Source organism: Kogia breviceps, chromosome 11, assembly GCF_026419965.1.
Source record: "Kogia breviceps isolate mKogBre1 chromosome 11, mKogBre1 haplotype 1, whole genome shotgun sequence".
NCBI classification, from domain to species: domain Eukaryota; kingdom Metazoa; phylum Chordata; class Mammalia; order Artiodactyla; family Physeteridae; genus Kogia; species Kogia breviceps.
This window is the reverse complement of record NC_081320.1, coordinates 102,571,466-102,598,284: the sequence shown is the minus strand read 5'-3', so window position 1 is coordinate 102,598,284 and position 26,819 is coordinate 102,571,466. Positions and strand designations below refer to the sequence as shown.

At 55.8% G+C, this 26,819-nt stretch overlaps 1 protein-coding gene across 9 annotated transcripts in view; it reads right to left on the bottom strand.

The window, feature by feature from the left end:
* Window positions 1-433: 433 nt before the first annotated feature.
* PXDN (peroxidasin) overlaps window positions 434-26,819 on the bottom strand; it is a 147,196-nt gene continuing 120,810 nt past the window's right edge. For 4 of the 9 annotated variants that reach the window (XM_067008243.1, XM_067008242.1, XM_067008240.1 and 1 more), the window contains 14 exons: window positions 21,523-21,795; window positions 20,310-20,426; window positions 19,017-19,175; window positions 18,122-18,234; window positions 17,237-17,393; window positions 14,548-14,656; window positions 13,840-13,997; window positions 11,306-12,809; window positions 8,446-8,580; window positions 7,956-8,164; window positions 5,284-5,404; window positions 4,983-5,118; window positions 3,093-3,203; window positions 434-2,540 (listed from right to left, as the gene is read on the bottom strand). In XM_067008243.1, coding sequence (XP_066864344.1) covers window positions 2,421-2,540; window positions 3,093-3,203; window positions 4,983-5,118; window positions 5,284-5,404; window positions 7,956-8,164; window positions 8,446-8,580; window positions 11,306-12,809; window positions 13,840-13,997; window positions 14,548-14,656; window positions 17,237-17,393; window positions 18,122-18,234; window positions 19,017-19,175; window positions 20,310-20,426; window positions 21,523-21,795 — 3,422 coding nt within the window. In that variant the 3' untranslated portion in view covers window positions 434-2,420. The remainder of the gene's footprint in view (window positions 2,541-3,092; window positions 3,204-4,982; window positions 5,119-5,283; window positions 5,405-7,955; window positions 8,165-8,445; window positions 8,581-11,305; window positions 12,810-13,839; window positions 13,998-14,547; window positions 14,657-17,236; window positions 17,394-18,121; window positions 18,235-19,016; window positions 19,176-20,309; window positions 20,427-21,522; window positions 21,796-26,819) is intronic. The other 5 variants (XR_009338078.2, XR_010835668.1, XM_059078765.2 and 2 more) reach the window with 3 other exon arrangements.

Here is a 26,819-nt window from a genome sequence, read left to right as displayed (position 1 = left end):
TTCTTCTTGTGATAACTCCATAAAGAGTCATGATTTTCCAGCTCCTGCAAAGACACCCTCACATCCCTTCCAGGTCCCTTCAGGACGGCATCCTCTCTGCTGCCCGGACCCAGGGCCCCAGGGGCTGGAAAGCTGTCGCACAGTCACACGTTTCTGGCCACAGAGCCAGAAACCTCGGGGGTGGGGTAGGGGCCGGAGGTTTCTCCTGGGAGCCCGCCCCCACCCTGTCCAAAGTTCACAACACGGGGGTCAGCTCTGCCCACAGGACTGCATCCCAGACACAGGGGAGGACAGCCTCTATTTAACTAATCCCCCTGTTTTGCTTCCTTTTCCACATTTTTCTATGAATGGTGGTCCACGCAGAGGCCCTGGGCTCCCCCGGGGACCCGCCTCTGGGATCGGCTCATGAAAAGAAGAACACCCACTCTCTGTGTGAAAATGTGGCCCATTTATTGGAACTGAAAGGCATCGTTACACAGTGCAAACGTCTCTTTGGTGACGGACTGATTACAATGAACAGAAGAAAGGCACTTGCTCCTGGCAAAGGGTTAGAAAAGTCAGGGAATATGTACACGCAGCTCCCCACGGGGCTGGAGGCGTGTCCAGGCCCCTCCCACCACCTCATCAAACGGCCGATTCTGCAGACGTTCCAACCGCGACCGCAACCGCAGAACTTCTCTGTGAATCACAGGGAGCCTCCCGTCGGGCTAGACGATGCCGTCCTAGGCTGCCTGTCTAAACCCACCCTCTGCACGAAACCACAGATAGACCTCCCGGACACCTTCAGACACCGAAACACTCCAGAAGGCGGGATTTTATACCTGAGCAACTTACACAGCCATCAACTTTCAGACAAAGGTATCCGTTTTCTGCTTACAGAGACTGGTTCCAAGATTTGGTTATTTATTCAGTGTGAGTTATTATTTCAAAGGAAGTCCCGTGCCTGTGAAACACTGGAGTTCTTACTGATCACTCAGTGATGTGTGAGGACAGACTTCAAGCCGACCGTGTTTAAGCTGCTGTGAAGTCCTCGGGCTGGAATGTTAGCAGGGCAGGCACTGGGGTCACCTGTGGCCTGGAAGGAGGCCTGTGCTGGGCTGAAACCAGGCTTTCAAACTGCCCACTACCTGCTGGATGCTGGCGGGAGCCCTGCCTCCCCTCCCCCGCCCCCTGTGATGAGCTCCACACGGGCCGCAGGCTTTGGCCCCTCGGACCGAGATGGCCGGGGTCCTTGAGGGTCTCCCGTGGGAAGGGCAGGCGGGCGCTGTATCCGTGCCCAGCATAGGACTCGGTTCGCTGTGGACACTCAGGTCTGCGGAACTGAGCAGGGTGTCCAGGGACACGTTTCTCAGAACACAGACCACTTTGTATTTGGAACAAGACAGGAGGTTTTGGGTCAGTTAAAAAGACAGAGACCATGAGGTATGGAAGTTGCTTTTCACTGAATCCTACGAGAACTTTTGCAGAGTGGAAATGATTTTCCTGATGTATCTAAAACTAAAACATGGGCGAAATCTCATAAAACATCACACGCTGTGAAAACAGAAATGAGGTATAGGGATCGGTTGCTTTTCTTCAATGCACTCGCACAACCTGAAGTTAGAAAGTTCCCAACATTCGAACACCTCCCGTTGGAAGAAGAATCTAGAGCACTGTGGCCCTCCCGTGGGCTCTGGTGGGACACAGCACGCGCTGGCCACGGGTAACGCTGGCCGCGCAGCTCAGCAGGTACCGTGGTGTGGAGCGGACGGCTTTCACATCTGGGCCACACCAGCCAGCGCGCGTGCAAGTTACAGGTGAACGCAGACCTGTTCTAGACGCGGCTGAAAAACCTTCCAATCCCGGGCGAAGGAGTCGGGAGCCGCAGGACGGGCTGCAGCTCCAGGAGGCGGGGTCATCCGCCCTGTGGGTCCAGGTGATGCCCTGGGAGCTGCCGAGGGCCGGGGCTGGGGGGACGTGTTCACTGCCCTGACCAGTCACCCAACACGCTCCGCAGACACGGCTCCATGCGCCAGAGACTGATTTTCTTTCAAATCCCGTGTCCCTCCTCTGGCGGCTCCACTCTGCAAGCTCCTGGTGCCAGAACCAAGCGGGACTAACTTTCAGTTGAGAAGAAACGGTGATATTAGGTGAAATCAATTTAGGAGCCTAAATGATTGAATTGTGCAATTTAATAGTAGCACCAATTTTTCATTTAGAAAAAATTAAATAAAAACCTGAGAAATCTAACATGAAGTTAGGACACGTGTCTGCTCCGTGGTCTGTCGGCGAACACTGCGGCCTGAGCCCCCTGGGCGAGTTCCGACACGGCTCCGAACCGTGGCCCCGAGACGTCCCAGCCTCGCCGTCGCGTCCCCTGCACCGCCCGCTCCGGCCTCGCTCTCCAGGGGACGAGGGGGCAGCTCAGGGCTCAGAGGCCCTCAGGGCTGCTTCCCCACGGAGTCTCCCGGGCAGACAGGACAGCAGGCCCCGCCGACCCGCATGGGTGCTGGACAGTCGGCCGGCTGGCAAGTCTCCACGAAGCAGGTGACCTGCCCGTCCTGGAGGAGAGACGGCGCCCGAGCCCATCAGTGCTGGGGACCCGGCCCCTGCATCTCACCCCACCCCCAGCTCTGACCTCCCACTGGGGACCCCGGGATCACGTCCCTGGGTGTCAACCAGGAGGAGGGCCAGCGAGAGAGGAGCTGGGAGGACAGGGCTGTGCCCAGACCTGACAAGCACCAGGGACACCTGACGGACCCCTGCTCCTCCGGGGCCAGGGGACGAAGTCCCCTCCCCACCTGCACCGACCCGCCCGCCGTCCTCCAGTCCTGGCTCCCGACCCGGCCCCAAAACTCCCGCCCAGCCTGGGCAGCGGCCAGGCCCCTCTCCCCCGCGGCCACCACTGCCTGCCCCCTCGGTCCACTTGCTCCAGGGCCGAGACAGTGGGGAGTGCCCCGCGCTGACCAGGGGCAGCGATGTCCGTGTCGACCTTCAGCCACGGCTCCGGGGGAAGAGCCCCGAGTTCTCAAGGGACGTGGGAGGGGTCCCCACAGCTGAGCACCCCGACGGCCCTGCGGCCTGCCCGGGTCCCCCGCAGCGTCCACACTCACGCAGCATTCACAGACGGTGCAGGGATCCCGTTTCCACGTGGCACCGTCCGCACGCGAGCTGCCGTCCGCATCCACGCACTCGGGGCTGAGCCGAGACTCGAGTTTCTTTATCTGCGGCAAAGCGGAAGCGCTGGTCACCAGGACGCGGCGGGCGGCCTGGGTACCGCGCGCCTGCTCGATGCCTCACGACGAACGGGGACCGAGGTGAATATTATAGAGCACTTTCCTGGAACCTCAGATTTACTCGTTAGGCAGCTGTTTGTCCAAAAGCTCCGTGACACCGGCCTGACCGCCACCGTGCCTGAGGCCAGAAGCGGACTGTAGGTACGGGGAGCAGTCGGTAAAGAAGAGAAGAGAAACCTTAGAAAGCAGCAGAGAGGATGCCGACACGGGGCCGGGTGACGAGGACACTCTGCACTAGCTTCTCAAAGGAGCTCCGGGCCGTGCCCGGCTGCCGACCCCGACGCGCACGGGCCCCTGCTTGAGGCCACCCTCTTGCTGGGAGGGAGGCGCTGACGGGGTGACGGAGGCTGGAAACCCTCGGGCCTCTGCACGGCGGAGGGTCCGGCAGCCCCGGCTCATTTCCCTCTGGGACGCGCGGAAGGAAAGTAAACCTCCGCCTCGTTCACCGAGCCCCCCCTCGTTCGGGCTTTCCGAGTCTCAAGTGGCTGATAAACGAGCTGTGGGACGGGCGCCGCCGGGCGCGGGGGGCCAGCCGCTCACTGCCCCGTCCTGCACCCCCGTCTCCGGTCAGCCTGACCCGTCTGCGCAGAGCGACCCGGCCTCTCCGCCGCCCCCTGTGGACTCTTAGGGGTCACGGGTCAGCCGTCTGGCCCTGGGCACTCATCAAGGGTGCGGCCCCGCCCCGGGCCCTCAGGACACGCCGCGCGCTCAGCTCAGGATCTGCTTGGGTTTTCCGTCTCCAGCTTCAGGCAAAGGGCTTCTCGTCCGGGCCCTGAACCCGGCGGGAGGCCGGCTGGGGCAGGAGGGGGGCAGGCCTGCCCTACCCCCGCCACCCCCCTAACTGTGGCGAGTCTGTTAGCACCTGAGGCTGCCAGCTCTGTCCCCAGACCCCGAGGAGGGCGGAGAAGCTACAGGGCAAGCACAGCGCAGATGCAGAGCAGCCGGGGCGCTTCTCCGCGGGGCTGAACGGAAGATACAAACGTCTTCCAAGCCCGCGACTGAGACCCCCAGAAGCAGGACGTGGCCTGCACCACAGCTCCCCCCCCACCGCAGGCCTGTCTCTGGAAGGTTCCACAGCATCAGAAGCCCTTCTCACTAGGACCTGCTGAGATCTGCAGGCGTCCCCTTAACCTGAGGTCTCACTCTTCACTCCCACTTAGGTGACATCACCCTGAGACCCCCGTACAGACATGGCAGGGCGGGGTGCGGAGGGGAGAGCGTTCACTGTCTGCAAAGCCCGCAGACCCCCAGGGAAGAGCCCCGGAGTACGAAGTGCCGGAGCCTTTCTGGCCTCCAAGGGGACCTGACGTCCATCAGAACCTCCTGATCGCCCCTGGGAGCAGAGGTTTAACAGTCGTCCCTGAAGAGGAGGCTTTGGGCAGGACGTGAGGTTTGAGTTCTGCGTGGCCCTGACCCGGAGCCCCTCACCGCCCGTGTGCGGGGGGAACCCACGCTCCTCACCCAACGCGCCAGTGGGCAGCCCACGGCCGAGGGTCCCCGGTCCCAGGAAGCCCGAGGGCAGCTCAATGTGGCCCCGCTGGAGCCAGGCCAACGAGAAGGGCAGAGACCAAAGCGACCTCCCTGGAGGCTCCCGGACCGAGGACCAGGGGTGCGTGGGCAGCATCCTCCCTTCACCGTCACGGGAAAAACGCACAGCGGGCCCACGGGTGGAGAGGGGCCGGCGAGGTGAGGACGGGGGCGCCCAACCTGCTTCCTGAGGTCCCTGATGGTCTCCTGCATCTCCAGGACAAACTCCCGGAAGTCGCTGGTCCCTGCTACTGGTGGGCGCTCAAAGGCGGTGGCCGAGGCGTTGCTGGGCCTCGCCCCGGGCGTCCCGGATCTGCTCGGGAGAAGCAAGGGAGCCTCAGGACTCAGCCGAGGGCGTGCGGCTCCCGGGCCCAAGGGCAGGGCGCGTGGAGTGGCTGCGTGGGTGCCCTCGAGGCACCCCCCCACACACACCCAAGGGCCAGCCGGCAGGGTGCGCGGTCCCGGCGGGGCTCGGCCGTACCTTGGCATCTTCCCAGGCCCCGCATCCGTGGCCGGCTCGTCCTCCCGGTAGCTGAATTCAAGGGACCGCCTGCCTCGGAAGTGGTAGGAAAACGCGTTGAACTGCCCTCGGGTTCTGCAGTCTGAGGGCGAAGTGCAGACATGTTAGGGTCTCGACTCCCACGAAGGGACAGAAAGAGCGGCTCGGCAAGTACCACTGTCCTTCCTGCACGACACGCTGGGAGTTCAGGTCGGCAGGGGTGGAGGCACCGTCCCCTCTCCCCCCCACCCCTCCCCAGGTGAGCGGCCTGGAGCCCCCCGACCCCCAGTGTTCCCCCCGACGACACCCTCCTCCGGGTGCAGCAGGCGCCTGCCGTCCTGCCCACACAGGAGCTGTTGGTACTAGTTCAGTAACTTCTACAGTGACCTCAAAGTTGTGTGCGTGTGTGTGTCTTCCTCTCCGTGACTCACAGAGAAGCTGAAATTCATAACTTTGGTCAAGAGAAAAAGACACTCATCCTCCCAAGAGCAGCTTCTTAGGTTTCTCACGTGTGGAGGTTTCGTACTTGGATTAAACAAATACACAATTAAGAGATGAAGCTTACGAAAGTTTGGGTTAAGTGAGTCTTTTATAAACACTGAGGTGTCGATAACAGCTACCGACATTTGGTTCTGTCAAACCATAACTCTTTTTTTTCCTGCCACTTTTTAGATATGGCTTTTGGACTAAAATAAAAACGGATAAAGCTTATAAAGCATTCTTTAAGTTTTGTCAGCTGAAGGCTATGCCTGCTATTTTTAAGAGTTAAAGAATCCAGAAGAAAGGATGTCAGAAATTGCATCAAGTGCCTAAATCTGTGACCGTCCAGCTGAAGCAGGAAAAGGCTCTGGGCTGTGACACAGAGGACAAAGCCTGGAGCCAAGATTCAGGCTCTCAGAGGACTTCGGGTTTTTGGAGCAAAACCCCAGAAAACCTGTCTCTGTTTCTTTCTAAGCAGCTACAGGGAATCTATCTGGTAAAGTTATCAGAAAATGAAGTTTTTGCATCGGAAAAGAAGGATTGGCTTTTTCCAATGATTTTCAAAGAGAACAACTGTCTGCAAACACCAGAATCAAATTCTCTGCCGTACGTGTGGAAAACTGCTGCGACCTTAATATACGAGTCAGAATATTTTTTCAAAAAAGTGAAAAGAACAAAACAAGTTCCCAACAGCTATAAAAATGAGAAATTAATGCTTTGGGAAACTTGGGCATGTAATGAGCAAAGTTTTAATTTTTATGTGAATTCTCCGGCAACGTTGCAAATCGTATTCATTATACATACATTTAACATATTCCATGTTAGTTACACACATCATACATACGCACAGAGAGGAGCCACAGACACAGAATCACGCCAGACACACTCACTCACACACAGAACGTGCACCAACCCAGATTTCAATACTCACTAATGAAAATAACAGCTATAACTAAAATTAATTAGCAGCGAGGGCAACCTGGCCAGGGCTATTCCTGTGGAAATAACGAGGTGGAAGAGAAAACCCTGGTTTCTGCACCTGGTGTCCACGGCCATCGCCGGCCGCAGGCTGAGGGCCGGGGGCCGGGGGCCGGGGCTCTGGGCCCTCCCTGCCCGCCTCACCCGCAGGGGCTGTGTGGCCCGTGGCGTCGCCCCAGGCTCGGGGCCCCATTTCCTCACCACGAGAGCAGGGTTACCCAGAATGGGTCCTCAGTGTTCCCCCTCCTGCAATGTCCCCTGGGTCTCTGATCACAGTTTGAATAAAACCAAAATTATGTTCAAATGAGAACGTGCAGTTGAGGTTAGCTACGGCCCGGCTCCGGAAGGCCGCGTAGGAGCCGCCTGGACGGCGCATCCAGAAACAGCCGCGGCGGCAGGACTGGCATCGCCCCCTTCACGGGCTCCCAGGTGCTTGGGTGAGGCCACCGCGCAGCCACCTGTCACTCTCTACTTCCTCAGAAGGTGTTTTAGAGCACATTTACCTGCTTACACAAGCTCTTCTGGACATTTAGAACTCACAGCATGAATTTTTTTTTTTTTTTTTTTGCGGTACGCGGGCCTCTCACTGCTACGGCCTCTCCCGTTGCGGAGCACAGGCTCCGGACGCGCAGGCTCAGCGGCCACGGCTCACGGGCCCAGCCGCTCCGCGGCACGTGGGATCCTCCCGGACCGGGGCACGAACCCTCGTCCCCCGCATCGGCAGGTGGACTCTCAACCACTGCGCCCCCAGGGAAGCCCCATACAGCATGCATTTTTAAAAATTAAATGTGATGTCTGGCAAGCTTTTCGATCTGTTTCTTGTTCATATTTTATCTGCGGGTACAGACAAGCAGGCTATCAAATGCTGGCGTGTTGATAGGTTTTAAAGAAAAGCTGGGAGCTAACCTCATTAAAGTTTTGCCGTCTGTTTCTTTCACTTCGTGGTTCTCATTACTAACCCCTGTCTCTTGGCATTACAAATTCTTCAAACTCATGACTTAAATTACTCTCAGGTTCCACGTCCCTGCTCCGTACGGACTCTCCAGGATTTAGCAACCCCCTAGAGCTGCCTGTTTCGTTGGTGTTCTCACTGCTGTGCCGATTCCAGCCCGCGCGTTAGCGGGGACTAAGCTTCCACCCGGACTGTCGGGGAGGAGGACGGACCCCGGTGAGCGCCGGGGCCCCTGGACGCCCACCTTCACAGCAGTCTTGCCACACGCGGAGGTCCGGCCGGGGGATCTCGTCACAGCTGCTGTAGCCGTGGGGGAACTCGGCCACGCGGAACACGTCCCTCTGCACACGCGTGATGTTGTCTGAATTGTCACACACGATCCGGGCCAGCGACGTCTGCTTGATCTGCGTGAGCTGGGCGGGGGTGAAGACCCCCGGGTTCTCATACCACAACCTGCGTTCCCCAGAACGAGAGCAAGCTCAGGGAAAACACGAAAACGCAAAAGCCCCCGGGGGCTGGTTAAAATATTCCTCCCACTCCGTTTGGCTAGCGATGAGACTAGTTCAGTTAGGTTCTCACTTAAAAACGTTACTGCGAGCCACTCAAAGAACAAAGACCCAGAAATCTGCACGAAAATCAGCAGGGGCCAGCTCCTCTGATGGACCAGCACAGGCCGCTTGCCAGAAACACCTCCACCTACGGAATTACCTGGCGGCAGGTGCATCTGCATTTACCTGTCCCCGTCCCGTAAGCGCTTGAACTGCGTGCTCAGCAGACACATCAAGGTAGGCCCCAGACGGCTGCCGGGGACCAGGTCCTCCACCATGAGGGCGGGAAACAGGTCGATGTTGAGCGGGGAGCCGTACAACCTATGAGACCAAGTGGAGCCTTAAATTCACTGAGCAAAGCTGTACCTGGTGAAGAGCACAGCAACAAGGGGAAAATAAAATCCTCATGTCTTCTTTATCATTATTTGACGTTATTCAGATCTTCACTTAGCAAAATCCACTTATTTCTTTAAAGCATCTATCCATTATATTTTAAAGATATGTTTCTATTTCCCGTTTATATATACGTGATAAAATACACACGGAGATATATTTATTATACAAAGCTTAGAGGAACACAAGGAAGGAAATTAAAACCATACCTTTCCTGACTATTTAGAGACAACTTGACATCTTAATATAAACCCTTCCAGTGTTTTTGTCATAGATACATATGAAGAAGAAGCTACATACAGCTAAAGACACATTTTCAAAACAATACTGGGATTCTACCATATCCTGAAAACATACTTGCTAAGAAGAAACTACTTACTAAGTAGAAATCGCACAAAAGACTAAGACAGCAAGGTGTGAACGTTCAAGCACTAACTTTTTCATCAAATTCTTCCAATTCCTTAGAAATAAATGCTTACAAGCAAAGAGCTGACAACTTCTATAACATCATTCTTATCTATCTCTCCTGACACCCTCGGAAGATGAAAATGGCTTAGTTTCAGCTGCCATCCAAAGCTCCACTGGGCCTTTTAAGTGCGTCCTGTAATTGAGACGCCTTTTCCACCTGCTTGGATTAGGGGTGCTGACCGCGGACAGGGCCGTGCTGGGCCGTCCTCATCTCAGGAGCAGGGCGAGCGCAAAGCTGCCGGAAGGGCGTTCAGTCCGAGGACACGCCGTCCGCACTCTCCCCAAGTTCAAGGACGTTCACACTGAACTTTATCCGAGCCCGAGGACGTTCACACTGAACTTTATCCAAACCCGAGGACGTTCACACTGAACTTTAGTTCAGATGGAAACACAGTCAGAAAGAGCCTTGTGAGCTTGGCTCTCCGCCTGCAGGGGCTTTTCCCAAAGGAGACACCCCGTTCCTGGGCAGGGCCCCCTTCCCCCGGGTGATTGGCCACACAGGTGGGCCCCGCAGACCCCAGACCGAAGCAGGGCACCCCCCTCCCGCTCGCAGCCCCCCAGCACAGGCCACACCTCCCCCTCGCCGTGCACCCGGAAACGGACAGATCTGATCGGATGCCACAAACACAGGTGCAAGGCCACGCTCCCCGCAGCCCCGCCTAAGCGCCTCTCCTCCCTGACGGCGTCACCAGCCCACAGCTGGGGCCCGCCGTCCCGTGTCATCGCTCCGCCGGGGCACCTGTCTCCTCCCCACTCGGCGAGTCGGGCCTGACCCAGAAGGGGGTAAACGCGTGACTCTCCCGGGGGTGGGTCACGCTGTCTGCCTCCCCAGCGCCCCTGGAACTCGAGGCCCAGGGCCCCCAGCTCCCGGCAGCGCGGAGCTGGAGAGCAGACAGCTTTGACAGACGCTGGGCAAAGGAAAGAAACGCTGGGAAAGAGATCTCGGCAGCCTGGACAAGAACAATGGAGGGTATTGGAGCATATAGAACACAGACACAGACAGTCGGCACAGCCTGGCTGGGCTGCCCGTGCCACAGAGGTCTCTGTACCGGGCGGGGGGGGGGCCGCGTGCGTTTCTGTACCGGGCAACCGGACGCCGTTATGTAAACGAACGCTGGAACAGCTTAAACTGTAGCGCATGACGTTCGCTTATTCACAACCTGCGATAAACTACGAGTAAAAGTGATTTTCTCCGGAAGACACAGGCCAGGCCCTAAAGAGAAGACGCCTGAACCTCATTGTTAAGCGTGTGACTGAAGCATCAGCGATTTACCTCTTAGTGAGCAGGAGAGCCCAGAAAATGACCCGAGTGAGCCTTTACGGAAAAGCATTTTTTTCTTTTTCAAACCGTTCTTCCAAATGGGAAAGAACATACTGTAAGTACACGGTGACCAGTGGGCTACAGGGGACCCTTGTGGGAAAGCTCCAGTGAGTGGTTATTTCCATTAAAGACCCCCCAGACAGACCGGAACGATTAAGGAGAAAAACAAGACCTAAGGAGCCAGGGCAGACTGGACGCGAGAGGGGCGGGGGCGGATGAGTCGTGGGGACCCTGTCTAACCAGCGATCTGGACGCAGAGATCCTGGGGAGGAGGCAGCCGCTACAGGCAGGAAGCCCCGTCCCGCCAGACCCCGGCCCCTCGTGGCCTGACAGGGCCGGCCTTGGCCTCTGTGGGCCCACGGAGGAGGGGCTGCCCGGGGGTCCCCAGGGGCCCTGCCCCGTGCACTGGGCGTCCTCCACTTCCGTGCCCCCGGCCCAGCGAGCCCTCTCCCAGGAGAGGGGAGGCTGCTGCCTGTGACGGACAGGGGTGCGGGGGGCGTGGCAACGGGCCCGGGTCTGGGGGACAGCGGGTTTAGGGAGAGGACTCCGGACAAGGCCTCACAGCTGGGGGCCCGCCCGTCCTGCGGTGCCAAGGGCCGGCGCTCGGGCTCCCGAGGCTGCAGCGGGGTCACTTCCCCGAAGCGCGGGGGGGCCAGTCTCATGCTGCCCGACGATCGCATCCCTCCGCACCCCCCCCATCAGGGCCGCCGGACAGGGCCCCTCATCTCTGAAGTCAAGCCTCTACCCGCCCCCAACCCGTCTCCGCGTGCCCCCCGACCCCGAGGCTGCACAGACAGAGACTCACATCCAGGGACCACGACCCCCTTGGGCTGCCTGGCGCCCCCCCCCCCTCCCCACACCCACCGTTGCAGCTTCTCCCGGATCTCGGGGCTCCTGATCTCGTTCTTCAGGTCCTCGAAGGTGTGGGCGGCCGACAGGTTGCAGTAGACGCGGTAGTCGTGGTAGGGCGGGATGCCGTGGTCGCGGCCGCGCTGGATGTTGATGGCGGCCAGGTCCAGCGCGACCGTGTGCGCCATGGAGAAGAGCCGCTCGGTGAGCTCCGTGTTGAGCAGCTGGGAGGGCACGCGCATCTTGCCCGGCACGCCGAACAGGCCGCGGAGCAGCGGGTCGATGCCGCCCTCGTTCACGATGCGGAACGGGGAGAAGAAGGCCTTGTGCAGCGGCACGTGGCCGTGCGCCACGGGCTGGAAGTTCTCGTCCAGCCGCTGCAGCAGCGGGTTGACCAGCGTGTGCCCGAAGCGGAAGGCGGCCGTGGCGAAGGCGTTGGAGATGCCGGCGTTGGCGCCCGGGTCGTAGCCACGGTACTCGCCCAGCATCTTCATGCCCGCCTCGCCCAGCACCTTGGGCAGCCAGTGCCGGTAGGTGATGTGCTGCACCTGCGCCCCTACCACCTTGCGGGCCTCGTGGTAGACGGTGTCGCCGTCCCAGTGCGGGTTCAGCGCCAGCAGCTCGGCGGCCACGCGGTTGTGTTCGCGGAACCACAGCGTGTGCATGCTGGTCAGGCCGAGCTGCTCGTTGGCGCGGTGGTCGCCGGCCAGGAAGCAGGGGATGGGGCTCTCGTTCTCGTCGCGCATGCACTCGGTGGGCGGCCCGGCCGCGAAGGGCAGCAGCGGCTTGCCCGAGCGCTGCACGATGCCCTGGCGCAGCAGGCCCCGCTGGCTGGCCAGGTCGCGGACGGCGCGGGCCTCGTGCTCGGAGCTGCCGTACACGTTGGAGGCGTCGATGTAGGAGGTGAGCTGGTTGATCTGCTCGCGGGGGTACACGGAGTTCATGAGCAGCGACGTCATGCCGCTCCCGCACACGGGGCTGGAGCGCACGAAGAACATGCAGCGCGCCCCGCTGCGCGCCCGCGGGTCGTCGGGGGGGATGGCCACCGAGAAGCAGGGCGGGTCGCTGCTGCACGTGGAGCTGCAGTGCTGCCCGTCGGAGAAGCGGGCCTGGCTCAGGGCCACCACCGTGGAGTCCAGGTCGTGGTCCAGGAACTGGCCCCACTGCATGAGCATGTGGGTGAACTGCTCGTCCGGGGTGACGGCCTCGGTGCCGATGAGGGCCGTGGACACCCGGCGGGGCATGGGCAGCGGGTGCCCGTGGTAGTGCCGGCCCGGGTCGATGCCGCGGGGCGTGTTGAAGCCGTTCTCGTACACGGCCTTGAGCAGGCGCTCGAAGGCGGTCAGCGAGGCGCCCCACATCGGGTGCTGCAGGTTGTTGCAGGTGCCGTCGTGCGTCCGGTACTTCTGGTGGAAGCACATGTCCGAGCAGTTGTTGACACGCCTGTGGGCCGTGCAGCCCGACAGGTTGGCGATCAGGCTCAGGTACTGCGGGGACACGAGGTCGTTGTAGTGGTAACCTGCACGGAAGGTGGAGACACGCCTCAGCTGCCCGGGCACCAGGCGGGCGCGAGCGCTGCCCCGCGGCCCCTGCCCGCTGGGCCGGCCGGGACCCAGGAGCGAGCAAGCAGGGACGTGAGGAAGCGCCGGCAGGAAAGGCGCGGAGGGCCTGGCGCACCAACTCCCACTCCAAACCCTCCCGGACCAGGCGCCTGGGGCTCCGCGCGCAGGACCCACGCGCCCCACGCGCCCCACACGGCCGCGGGGTGGTCACCACGCGTCTCGCTTCTCCCATCGGGACCAACTCCCCCGCACGTTTAAAGAAGACAGGGGGCGGCTCCCCTCTGCAGAGGACAGTGTCCTAAGCACCCACATACAGAAGCAGTAAAGAGCCAGAGGAGAAATTTCCCAGGCTGGGGGAGAAGCCGTCAGACACACAGGCGCCGGAGGCCTGCACGAGAAAGGAGCTCTGCAGGGACAGGACGCTGGGCTGCCGTCGCCATCTGGCTCAGACCCGAGAGCCTGGCATCTCCCGCTTCCCCAGAGAGAAGGGCGAGGCTGGCACACCTGTTCTGTCACAGCCGCCCTGAGGAAGTCCTGAACGGCTGAAGAGCCAGCAAGGAAAACGCTTCCTCCTAAACGCTGTCTGGGCGCTAATCCCCCCCCCCCGGCCCTGCAGAGGCTCACGGGCGGGGCCCCTGCAGCGGGCAGAGGAGGGGGTGGCTTCACCCTCACCGTCTGCGCAGCACCTGCTGGGGCTCCATCAGTGTCCTCTCTAACAGCCCCAACCTGGACCCACGGCCTCCGAGGGGCTCTCCTTCGTCCACAGGCCCCGATGGTCAGGGCCCGGGGGCCAGGACAGCACTACCACCCGTGCTGAGCACATGTCAGGTCACCACCGGGTCTCCCATCAGACCCGGGGAGCCACGGACCTGTCCCAGCTCAAGGCGACCCGCACGTGACCACGGTCATCACAGACCCCGGGCCCCACAGGCTGGACGCCGCCACGGGGAAGGGATCTGGGGGTGTGGACCCCGCCCGGGTACTGACTCGTTCCGTTCAGGTCCACCATCAGGCCGTGCCGCACGTGCTCCTGAATCAGCTGCAGCGCCCGCTCGAATATCTCCCCGGCCCGGGCCTGCTCCACAGTGTAGGGGTCCCGTGGGTACCGGAACAAGGCCAGCAGGTCATTCGGGGAGCGGGGTCGGCTAGCGGGTGTTTGGGAAGAAAAGGGAAGAACGGAAGAGACGACTGAGAACAGAGGTCACTCGCGCCCAAAGGAGAATTATCGCTCTTAAATATTTCTGTGGCTACGTTTCTACAGACACAAGGTATCGTACCTTACTCATCCCAAGCGGAAGGCAACAAAACAAACGAACAAAACCAAAAGACACTAAAAACAAATAATTAATTACGTCAATAGAAAAAGACGCCAATACACTATTTCAGTTCAAACGCAGAAAGAACACTTTGGAATTGCCAAGATGAACAAATGCACAAAGGGCTTATGAAATATTTTGTTTTTGCCAAAATCACTGAGTAACAAAAGCCAAACTTTTTTTTTTTAAATGTTCTATTTGGGAATCATAGTTCAGTTTCTACTTGGAAAGGAGTATCTTTCTGTTATCTTAACCCCCGCAAAGTTAACACCAACACTGTTTATGATTTTCAAATTAAAGCAGTGTTTTATTCCCGTGGAACAGGTGAAAGCTGCATACGAGAGTCACCCTCTGAAGCCCCACCCGCCTCTGCAAATACCTGTCAAACAAGTGCGTCCGCGTGGAGTTGATGGCTCTGTCCACCGTCGCGATCGCTTCAACAATGGACGTGGCTACAAACGGGTCCCCGTTCCTACTGACGTCGGGAACTGGAGACGCGAGGCCGCGCGTCACCGGAACACGCGCGCACAAGCGAGTCAGAGAATCATGTCTACACTCTGTGCCACTTAGACTGAGGCACACTTTTCTCCAATGTTATTTCTACCGCTCACACCAAACCTTACGTTATTTCATCACAAATTCTATGAGAAGCTGGTTTCAAACTGTACGCAAGTTGCAGACGCTTAGTTTTTACAATCGTGGGATACCCCATAAAAGGATAAGGTAGTCGTAACTTAAAACACCGAAGCTCTTCTACCAAAGCATCGCCCAGTAGGGGAGGCGTTGACTCAGGCCCACCGGAGCAGCTGCCCTGCTGGGCGGAGAGTGTGGTGCTGTAACTTCCAGTGGATTCTGTGTGTTCCTCCCATCAAAGGCCAACCTGCCTGGGTGCTGGATCTCAGCCCGCTCACCCTCCCGAGACTCTGCTCTCCCTTCACCCTATCCCCTCAAGGAAGGATCAGACATTCTTACACCCAACATGTGTGCATGTGGGCATGCACACGCACACACACACACACACACCATGACCACATGTGCACACACATCCGTGACCATATACGCACGCACGTAACTACACACATGCACATATGTTCACGCACACTCAGGCACACTCGGATAAACCTGACACCTATGAAGCCACGGCCCCCTTTCTACTTTCCTTTTCATTCCTTTTTCACTTAATATTGACATTTTTCTAGCATTTAGAGTTTGCTAAATAAAATAACCTTGTTCCAACCAATCTTTTACCTTTATTTTTCAAAATGTCTCATGCCAGGTCACCAACCACATGCATTTTAATAAACGGTATCCTTTTCCTTCAAAATACTCAGCCCTTCTAGAAAATCTGACATGGTTGAAAATGTCCTTATGGAAATGTTGCCTTCACTTGGTTCTGGGATACACACCCGCCCCCTCCAGACTGGGACATATGCCCTCCTGACACCGATCTCAAGCAGAGCCTCCAATTTACTAATTTTTAGAAGCTAATATTTTTATGCCACGTGTTAGACAAATGGACAGAACAATCTTACGTAATTTTATTGCCCTAATATTTCATTACTACCAATGATTTAAACTGACTTTGTTTTTCTTCAAGCAATGATCACAGAAAAATAATCCAAACACACTTATTTTATATGCCTTAAAAAAAAGGGTAATGGAATTTCACTAAAACGTTCAGGGCGGTTATTTTGCGGGAGTTGGGATTATGGGTGGGAGATTATTTTTAAACTTCATGTATAACTAATTCATGTTAAAGTAACATTATTTTTCAGGAATAAAAATAAACATTAATTGAAAAAAACAGTTTTTAAGTCAGGAGATTCACCAATTTAACTTATAATCACTTCACACTCTAATATAATAGAGAAAATAAGGTCATTTAACATTTCCTCCCGTCAAAAAAAAAGGTTTCCAGTTTTGCCTTTACTGGTGTGTCTGCAGGTGCCCACAGGCTCCAGGCACCGTGCAGGGAGTGCTGAGTACTGGGTGTGAGGTGTCGGCATATGAATTCACCACACCCAGGCAGGTCTGAGGCTCAGCCCTCGGAGAAGGCAGATTTGGTGATGCAAGTGGAAAAAGCACAAACGCTCATGCAGGTGGAGGGCGTTTCCTGAGGGAGGAACTGGGGGGTGGTCCAGAGGAGGGGCCTGGGTGTGGGGGCTCTGTTACCCGAGGACTCAGGCTTTGCGTGCTGGGGGGGCGGGAGGTGAAAGCGGGGCACAGAGACAGCTGGAGACAAAGTGCAGGTTTGGGTCGAACTGTAAGACTTTAGGCAGGGACTTCCCTGGTGGCGCGGTGGTTAAAAGACTCTGCGCTCCCAATGCAGGGGGCCCGGGTTCGATCCCTCATCAGGGAACTGGATCCCACATGCATGCCGCAACTAAGGCGCCCACGAGCTGCAACTAAGACCCAGCGCAACCAAATAAATAAAACATTTTTTTAAAAAAACTTTATGCAAAGCTAGAGGCTGTGCATTTTACCCTGTTGGCCCAGAACCCATGGAGTGCGTTAGGAAGGTGGAGATGACACCTGGATGGACCAGATGGTAGGGCTGGAGGGGACGCCCTGGGTGGGCTCTGCAGGCCGGCACAGAGCCGGCGTCCACCTGGCTCTAGGGCCACCAACCAGATGCAGGGAAGGGAACGGCCCTTGATTATATGGGGGTTTAAAATGAAGACTCAATACACGCCAGGACCGCACAGGGCCGCACACGCCCAGAACAGAGAGAAAACAGAGTGAAGGGGCCGGGATTCTTTCACAGCAGTAATTACGTCTGCGCTTTGCCAAATGGTGACTGTAAATTACATGCTGTAGAATTTGAGGGGGTTTGGGTGGCCACTAAACCAACCACGAAACCCAGAGCGAGGAAAGATCTCCAAGGGCACGACCGCACCGGCCTGCAGAGCCTAGAGCAGCAGGAGGAAGGACGCTGTGCCTCTCTGGGCCCCGCCCAGCTCCCCGCAAAGTTGGGGTGTGCCGTCTTCTGGTAACGCCCGAACCCCCCAAGCCCCTGCTGTCCCCGGCGGCCTCCGACCGCGCGCGGGGCGGCGGTGCCGCGGGCTCACCGTTCACGCTGAGCACCACGCTGACCGCGGCCTGCCCGATCGCGTTCCGGGCCGAGCACTCGTACCGGCCGGCGTCCACCGGCCCCACGTCGTGGATGGTCAGGGATCCCTCGGGGCTGATGTGGAACTTCCCACTTTCCGTCACCTGCACCCCGTCCTGGAGCAAGGTGGACGGAAGGGGTAGTGGGGTCAGACCAAGGAGCAGAGACCTTTACCCCGGAGCGGGGCACCGTCTGCCAGGGCCGCACCACGGATCCGTCACGGTAGCTGTGCCGAGACCCGCCGACGCCGGCGGGAACTCACCCGATGCAAATTCAAGGGGATGCACTTCTCCCGCCTCTGCTTTCGCAAAAGACCCAGAAAAGCTTAAGACCTCACTCTGTGGGGCTTCCCTGGGTCTCTGGGGTGCGCGTGCCGGGGCGTGGGCACACAAGGCAACCTTCGTGGGACGTGTACTGCGGTGGCGGGTGCGGAGTAGGGGCGCCGGGTGTGGAGTAGGGGCGCCTGGTGCGGGAGGAGCCAGGACGCCCGAGGCACCCCCGGCGAGGCCGAGGCTCCGGGGCCCCGAGGACCCACTCTTCCCTCCCGGGGAAACACTGCACGACCTCCAGGGACAAGTTTCATATTAAAACGCTTGCAGCGAAACGCTGACATTCGTTTCTTTACTGGGCTTAATAAGAACAACACAGAAATGAACCAGCAGGAAACCTTCTCTAGCGATTACGGGACCAAGGATCTAACAAAAGGGCTTCCTTTGCTTTCGTCACCAAGAAGGACTCGTAAAGGAGCACGTCCAAAGTTCGTCTCATTTTGTTCACCGCACGGCTGCCTTCCAGCCACGGGGGGCGGGGCCCGCTGCCCCCAGCCGCACGCCGCGGCCCTTACCTTGTTCCAGGTGATAGCGGGCTCGGGCTCCCCCTGCGAGCTGCACGCCAGCTGCACGCTACTGCCTACCTCCACCGTCGTGTCACTGGGGATGCTGGTGAACACCGGGGTGACTGCAAGGCAAGGGACACGGGCTGACACGCCTGGAGGACCCGGGAGACTCCCGATTGGTTCCAGCAGCTTCAGGCGAGCCGAGGCCCCGCCTTCGGCCCCGCCCTCGGCCCCCGCAGGCCCAGGGCACGGCGCACGGAGCGCTCCCGCTGCAGCTGCCGGAGCCAAGGAGCCGACGGGACCGGGGACGGTCCAGGGCTGCCACCCTCCACCTGCGCGGCAGCTTCTGGTCTCTCCGCACGGCTCCGGTCCACTCGGGGAGGCCTGGGGCCGCCAAGTCCAAGCCCCCCCGACTCCCAAGAGCCGGTGACGGCATATGAAGCAGGGGACCGGCTGGTGACCTCGGCCTCGGGCCGCCCACTGTCCTGCCTGCGCGGCACCGGAGGGCAGAGCCAGGCCCCAACGCCCAGGGCCCCTCTGCGGGCGGCCCCCCTCCGCGCCCGCGCCCCAGGCCATCACCTCTCCTGCCTTCCTCTCCCAGCTCTCAGCAGGGACCCGGAGCCAGCAGGAGGCAGAACCTCGCGTCCAGGAGGACACGGGGGCCTGTTCCCGGGTCAGCTGGTGCTGCTGGGCCCGGGGCCTCCTCGCTCACCCCCCGGGAAGGCAGGGACGACACAGTGACACACGTGACCTGCTCCACTGTGAGGGGCCGGCCGTGCCAGTGTCCCACGTGCGGCAGTGTCCTCTCTGCCGACACGGGAGAGACGGGCTCTACGCCTACGGCCTCGGGATGCGAGTCCGGGGGACGGTCCATCGCAGGGAGGGGTGCGGGACCACTGCTTACCTCGGGGCTGGACCGTCAGGTGCGTGCTGACCCTCTGGGAGCCAATGATGTTGACGGCCTGGCACTCGTACTGGCCCTGGTCGTGCAGGGCGACGCCCGAGATCCGGAGGGTCCCTGACGACAGGACCAGGTGCCGTCTGTCCACAGACAGCTGGCTCCCTGCGAGGTGGGGATACACTCTCAGTGACAGGGACACGTGGACTCGAGCCTGGCCTTAGAGGTGGGAGACGGGAGCCTCAGGGCCAGGCAGAGCCCTAACTGAGGGACAAAGGGGCCGCAGAGCTTGTCTTCCCCGGGTCAGGCCCGGAGTCACCGTCCCCGCCTTTGTCACACACCTGTGCGCGTGCGACAGTTCAGGGACAAACAGCACACAGACCCTGCTCCCCCAAGACTCTCCAGAGAAGGAGCGAGGGGCAGGGGCCAGGGCGTCGAGGGCTAAGGAAGCGAGAGCCGGGGGGGTACACAGACTTGGAGACGCGGGGAGGCCGGTCCCAGGCCGGGCACAGAGGGAGGGGGGACGGAAAGGCGACGAGGGCTGGGAAGGGGTCGCGGGCTGGTGCCGTTTAGAGACAAGCAGCTCCCCAAGTAGGGAGGAGCCTGTCTGTCCGAAAACATGGAGCTCTCCTCTCCTCTCGTCCAGATTGCTCCCAGGATCCCTGGGAATGGCCCCTCAGGGGCGGAAGGGATGGTGGTGCCCTCTGGTCCAGGGCTAGTCACCCCCTCGATTCCAGGGCAGACCCTGGTGGTCCACCAACACTGGCACCTGCCTCTGGGCAGCCTTCCCGGCCAGGCTGCTGTCACCCGCCCCCCGGGGTGATGGGCTGGGCCTTCCCTACATTGTGTGCCCAGTGGCTTCCCAGCTAGAGAAATCGGCGGGGGTCCCACCCAAGGAATTAACGTGGTAAAGTCACAACACCTCTTGGGGAGCACCAAGAGAACTCTGGGAATTCAAGTGAGAAAATCATGTATTCAGGACATATATTCTACCACCAGCTTCTAGAAAGTTCTATCTGCACACCAGTAAATCTGCTCAAGAGGCTAATTCAGTGCACGCTGAAGGCGGGACCCAGACCACTCGGGAGGAGATGGAGCTGACATCCAGGTCCTCGGCGCGGACAGGTCTCCTGTCCTGTGTGTGAGGGGGTGGCCCGTGACCGGGGATGGCCCGAGACCGGACGTGCCCGCGGCTCTGGGTCACGTCGGGTTCAGCCAGCGCCGGCCTGCCCGGGGGGTTCCGAGTCCCAGGAAGGGAAGGACAGAGGGGGTGGGTCACCGTCCTGCCCGACACCTCACCTCCTTTCGTCCAGGCGATGACCGGCTGTGGGTAGCCCTTCGCCTCGCAGTGGAACTCAACTGTCTGACCCTCGATGACAGCTCTATCCTGGGGCGTCACGGTGAACTGAGGAAGCGCTTCCGGAGGGAAAGACGTTGGAAACGCAACATTTAGGAGACAGCTTTGGGGGAAAACGCCGTCTTCCTTCCCCGGAGGAAGGCACAATGCCCGCCCTCAGAGTCCGACCGGGACCCCGACTGTGGGTGCAGCCTCCGAAGCAGCGGAAGATGCCGGAAAGTGAAAAGGAAGAATACCAAACGCTGGGTGCTTCTCAGCCGCACACTGACAAGTGTGCAGAAGACTCTCAATTTAACAGCACCGAGGCTGCAACACAGAACACAGGTAACGACCTACTTCAGCTCCTGGAAGGGGCCTGACTTGAAGAGATTCATCTCACTCCTCAACCGAAACTGATATTTGCAAATGGTTTAAAATGTCATCTAGTGCAACTGTGCATAGTTGACAGGAGTGATTTTATTATTACTGGGTGAAAAAAAAATTACAGAATAATATATGCAACATAATTCCATTTTTATAAAAGCAACAACCACAATCAAAAAAGGTAAAAGCCAGCGACATGACTGCTTGGTCATATGTGCAAAGAAAGGGCCAGAGGACGGATTAAGGACCAACTTTTAGTGACGTGGCTTCCACTGGGGACAGAGGAAGCGGGTGGGGACAGAGGAGAAGGAAAGAACTCATTCTCTGCATTTCACACTTCTGTGTTGTCCCCGCGCTTCTTTACCAAAGTCCTGCTTGGCAATTTATTTGAAAACTAATAAACTCATTACAGAGTCAATTAAGGAATTTGGAAACGCACAGCATTAAGTCTTAAAACTGTACGTATTCTCAGACCCTATGTCCAAAAATTGACCCTAAGGAAATTCCAAGATGTGTGTGAGACATACCGATTCCGTACACGCAGGCCTTGGTGAATTGGCACGCATACCCACATTCGTGTGGGGAACACAGCCGAAAGACAAAGCTCTGACCACCTAAAGCCTGCGCTTGGAAAATAACCGTATCGCCAAGTCCCAGCGAAGGTCAGATGTGATGGGAGAGGATGAAGCAGGTTCCGGGACTGCGAGAGCAGGCGGAGCCCGCAGAGGGGCTGGCTCGAGGGCGAGCGGGGGGGCCGCGGGGAGCAGAGGCCTCTGCGTGGACGGCTCTCACCTTGGACGATGATGAAAGCCATGGCGTGGATGCTGTCCACGGTGTTGGAGGCGAAGCAGGTGTACTCGCCACTATCCTCCTGTTCCACGTTCTGGATGTAGAGGCCGCCGGACGGCGTGATGCTGACCCGAGGGTCAGCGGGCACGGGGGTCCGGTCGCCTCTGGTCCAGGTGATCCTCGGCGGGGGGTGGCCCGTGGCGCTGCACTCCAGGGTCACACTTTCCCCCACAAGCACCTCCGTGTTCTGGGGTTGGATTACAAAAGCGGGGCGAGCTGTCACAGGAAACAGATTCAGAATTAAACTCCTCCAGTTTAGCAAACGTTTCTGCTTGGGGTTTCTATTTTCACGCTATTCATTCTATCTAGTCAAGTCTACAACAAGTAAAACAGGTACAATACAATTGCATACTTTGTCTCCTTTCTTTTTTCAAGAAACGTGCAGACCAAAAAGAGGGTCCATGGCCTCGGGTCAAACCACCATCAGCAGCTCTAACTGACCGATTCCTTCCTCAAACATGGATCAAACTCTGCAGAAGTCTTACTTTTTAAAAATTCTAAATGTATCATGTCAGTCTTTTCAGTAAACCTTGCTAGTAGTTCTTATTGGTTATAAAACATTGTCTTTAAAGGGTATTTAGAACATACAGAAATAACAAATTTCCCTCATAGAAAGAAAAATACAAATTAATAGTCTAACGAGATGGTTATAATTATGATTACAATGAGATAATTTTTCAACTCTAATTCCAGAAAAAAAAAATCCACACTTATTATTGAGCTTGTGTGTTGAGCACGTGAAGAAACAACTCTCACACGTGGGTAGCACAAGGTGCCACGGTCCGCCTGGACAGAAACGTGACCACATACATCAAAACTAAAAATTCCTTCACTCTTTACCCAGAAATTACTCTGCTTGGAATGTACCCCACAGATATTTGGTTGGCCAAAAAGTTCGTTCGGGCTTTTCCGTGTTACAGAAAAACCCAAACGAAATTTTTGGCCAACCCGATATTTTTTACTGGCTTGTAAAACAATATATGTACAAAAAGGGTTTTTTTTATTACTGTGTTGTTTCTTCAGGCTGACATCCTGACCCACAATTTTCCAATCCAAAAAGCTCCAAAAATAAAATATTTTTTCATAACTTCTTTCCTTGATCTCTGTAGCACGAGGCTACTTATAATCTTCATTTATTCCACTTCGCGTGAACATTCACTCAGTTTGCTATAGGATTTTATACATTGATTGGGTGGGGGGCGTTAGCCAAGATCCTGTGACAGTTCAAGTCAGTAAATGGATTATGTACCATGTGGCCCTTCTGAAAAAAAATCCTCAAATTTCCACATTTCAAACCACCTCTGGCCCAAAGGGTTTTAGATAAAGAGATGGAGACCTGTGACGGCAAAAGATTTGGAATAGACTTCATGTACCCCAAAGGGAACGGGTACATTAAATAGATGTTTCATCTGGATCATGGGATTCCATGCCACCACCCATAAAAAGGGCAAGAGTAAGAAGACCCTCATATGTTGAAATGAAAGGTCTCCGACATCCAGTAAGTAAGAAGCAGCTCTGGCCTTGCAGGCACTCCAGAAGGAGGTTGGATGGAGGTGGGAATTACATCGACCAGGCCAGGGAAGGAGACAGGAAAGAGACTTCTCTACATCTTTTCTCGTTTGTTCATTTTTATGTTTTATATATATATATAGTGGTACGTGGGCCTCTCACTGTTGTGGCCTCTCCCATTGCAGAGCACAGGCTCCAGACGCGCAGGCTCAGCGGCCGTGGCTCACAGGCCCAGCCGCTCCGCGGCATGTGGGATCTTCCCAGACCGGGGCGCGAACCCGTGTCCCCTGCATTGGCAGGCGGACTCTCAACCACTGTGCCACCAGGGAAGCCCATGTTTTATATTTTAAAATTTTTAAACTGCTTTATTTTTTTCTTCCAGTTTTATTAAGATATAATTGACATATAGCACTGTATAAGTTTAAGGCGTACAGCATAATGATTTGACTTACATCAGTGATTTGAATTACAGTAATTACCAAAATAAGTTTAGTGAATATCCATCACCTCATACAGATACAAAATAAAAGAAAAAGGAAAAATATTTCTTCCTTGTGATGAGAACGCTTCGGATACTTTTGTTTATCTTTAAACCCCGCTTATCACGTATCTAAGTAACAGTGGGTCACAGAAAACACAGAAGTGATATTTAATGTTAGCATTTCCAGAGGATGGCAAACTGGAGATGTGGGGCCACATACAGGGACAAGAACCAAAGGCGAAGCCCACCTTGAGGCATTGGCACGGCCCTGCAGTTGCACATGGGGCTTGTAGGACCCTTAGGAGATAGAAAGATGAGGACACCCCAGAATGAGAGTCAGACAGAAAAAAGCTCTAGGATGGGTCCCCGAAGTGCTCCGCCATCAGTACGAGAAAGAGATAAAGTCAGCTCCTACCCCCCAGCCCCCCGCAGGGAACTCTGCTGAGTGGAAGGGAGAAATAAACCTCATGTCAGCCTTTATCAACCCAAAGTGGGTCGCGTCACGTAGGCCTGCTGTCTAATTCACACTACGTTAGGCAGAAGGAAAGTGACCTCAGTGGAAGAGCTGAGACGCAGGAAGAAATAAAAGAACTGGAAGTGATAATTACACGGGACGGCTGGACAAACATTAGGAGCACAACATACTAACCTTTTATACATGAAAAACCAGAACTCAGCCTAGAAACTAAGGTGGGTAGTTATATTTTGGAGACAAATGTCAAGACAGTAACTGTAAATGTTGATATTGAAGAATGCATTTGAAATTTTTCTAGAATAACCACTTATAGAAGAGAAATAAGGTATATAACTTCCAAAGTAGAAGTAGGAAATAGAAGATGAAAAATAATTATTTCAAAATAAGGCAAGAAACATAGAAAAGGTTGGATAAATTGTCCAAAATAAGAGGTAGAATTTATAAATCTAAATACATTGCTAACCACAATAAATGTATATGGACTCATTTTTAAAGTCAGTGTGAGTTCAAAAAAAAAAAATCTAGCTCTATGCTGTTTACAACAAACACCCAAAATATATGAATATAGAAAAAGGTTCAGAAATAGAGTTACAGATATAAAACACAAACTTGTGGTTACCAGGGGGGAAGGGAGGGGGAGGGATAAATTAGGAGATTGGGACTGACATATACACACGACTTTATATAGAACAGATAACTAATAAGGACCTGCTGTAGAGCACAGGGAACTCTTTTCAATACTCTGTGATGACCTATACGGGAAAAAAAAATCTAAAAAAGAGTGGATATATATATATATATATATATATAACTGATTCACTTTGCTGTACACTTGAAACTAATACATTGTAAATTGACTCTACTCCAGTAAAAATTAAAAAAAAAAAAGTAAAAAAAGAAAGGTTCAGAGCAAAATGATGGGAAAAGTATAGTTGACAAACACTAATCAAAAGAAAGCGGGTTGCATCCATATAAAATCAAATTAACCTTAAGGCAAAAAGCGTTAATAATCAAAAGTTTAATTCATGAGGAAGATTAAAAACTGCAAACTTATATGACCCTAATAACAGAGCTTCAAAACAGATAAAGTACATTTAACCCTTTGTGACTCGTGGAGACTTACAAAATAGGTCCCTTATCATTACCTACATCACGGTGTTGGCAAACTTCTGTAAAGGGCCACAGGGCACATTTTTTAGGCTTTTCAGGCTCTAAATCTTTGCACGTGATTATGTTCCAATAAAACTTAATAGACATTGAAATTTGAACGTCACACATATAATTATCACGTATTCTAAAATATTACTCTTAAGTTGTTCAATCCCATGAAAATGTAAGACACATTTTTACATCAAAGATCTTGGAAAAAACAGGCAGTGGTCCAGGTGTGGCAGCCCCTAGTCTAGGCTGGCAGGCTGCCACTGGCTGACCCCCTCACTCTGCAGTGACATCCAGTCACGGATTGTAGGAGACCCTCCATGTGTATTTTAGGGAGCAGTGCCAACATGCTCAGACTAGTGTGCTAAAGAAGGCTCTCGTTTCCGAGAGAGAAACAAACATTCAGATCAAAAGGGGTTAGATTTGGAACTCTCAGGCCAGAGAGAGATTTTAATATTCCCATCTAGGAATCAATTATCCCGCTAACACAGCAACTTTGCTAAGGAAATGCACTGTTTATGTTCCATTATTCCCTTTTGTCCTCTGACATATACCTACAGAACTGCACCCACTCTGTTCAATATTTTGTGCGTTTCCCTGTGCCTTACACATAAAGCACAAGCTCCTTCTGTGACCGGGAGCTCTAACTTATCTGTGGTAGATTCACAGCCGTGTGACTTTGCAAAGATGCTGGCCGCCTTGTTCCACTCGGGGAACAGGGGATGAAAGGGCTTTGATGTGACTGCAATATATGCACTGCACTGCACTTTCCCTTGAAGGGAAATTCGACAGCTGGGAACTCTCATTCATCAGTAAACCTTGACCGTGCCTACGCTGGGAGGAACCAAGTGATACTAGGAATCTAATCCAAGAAACACACAAACCACTTATCTTGGGGTTGAGGTACTGCAATGCCCTGAACGATAAAGCATGAGGGAAACACAGACCCTGGCCCACCTACACGAGAAGGACACAGGCCCATGGAGGAGGCCTAGCCACCTGTGCTCTTCCAGCAGCCATGGGGGACCAGGACCACCCCCCGGGCTCTCCTCCAAGGGCCAGCTCCTCTTCTGACCAAAGCTCCACAAGTCAACACATCGACAAGGGCAGGGTTTGTAACCTGGTGGGAACCAGGCCAATCAAGGCCACAGCCATGCTGCCTTTGGCTCAAACAATCTTTTTAGTTCAGGTGCCAGTATTTTAGACCTGGGAATTCTGCATAAAAACCCAGATTTTTGGCTTCTTTTAAAATAACCAAAGCCCTCACCACAAGAGAGAGCCCACTGCCAAATGGCAACAAGTGAGAGAAGCCCCTGGGGCCAGCGTGAGCGGGAGGTGTCGGGGGACGGGGGACGTGTCTCCCCAGGTGTCCTCGGCCCCTCTGGACTGGGCTCCCAGCAGCACCTGCCTCTACTGTCCACTCTGAGTGACCGTCCTGGACTAGGGGTTGATGGTGGACCGGGGCAATGGTCGGGGGTCACCTAAGACCCTGAGCCGACCCCGCTGCAGCAGCTTAAACGGGAGACCCTGGTGTTTGTCTTTTACCACCAGGTGCAAACCAAGAAGGGAGTGGACCGGGAAGAGGGCGGGCTCTCAGTGTCTGAGTCAGCGCTCACC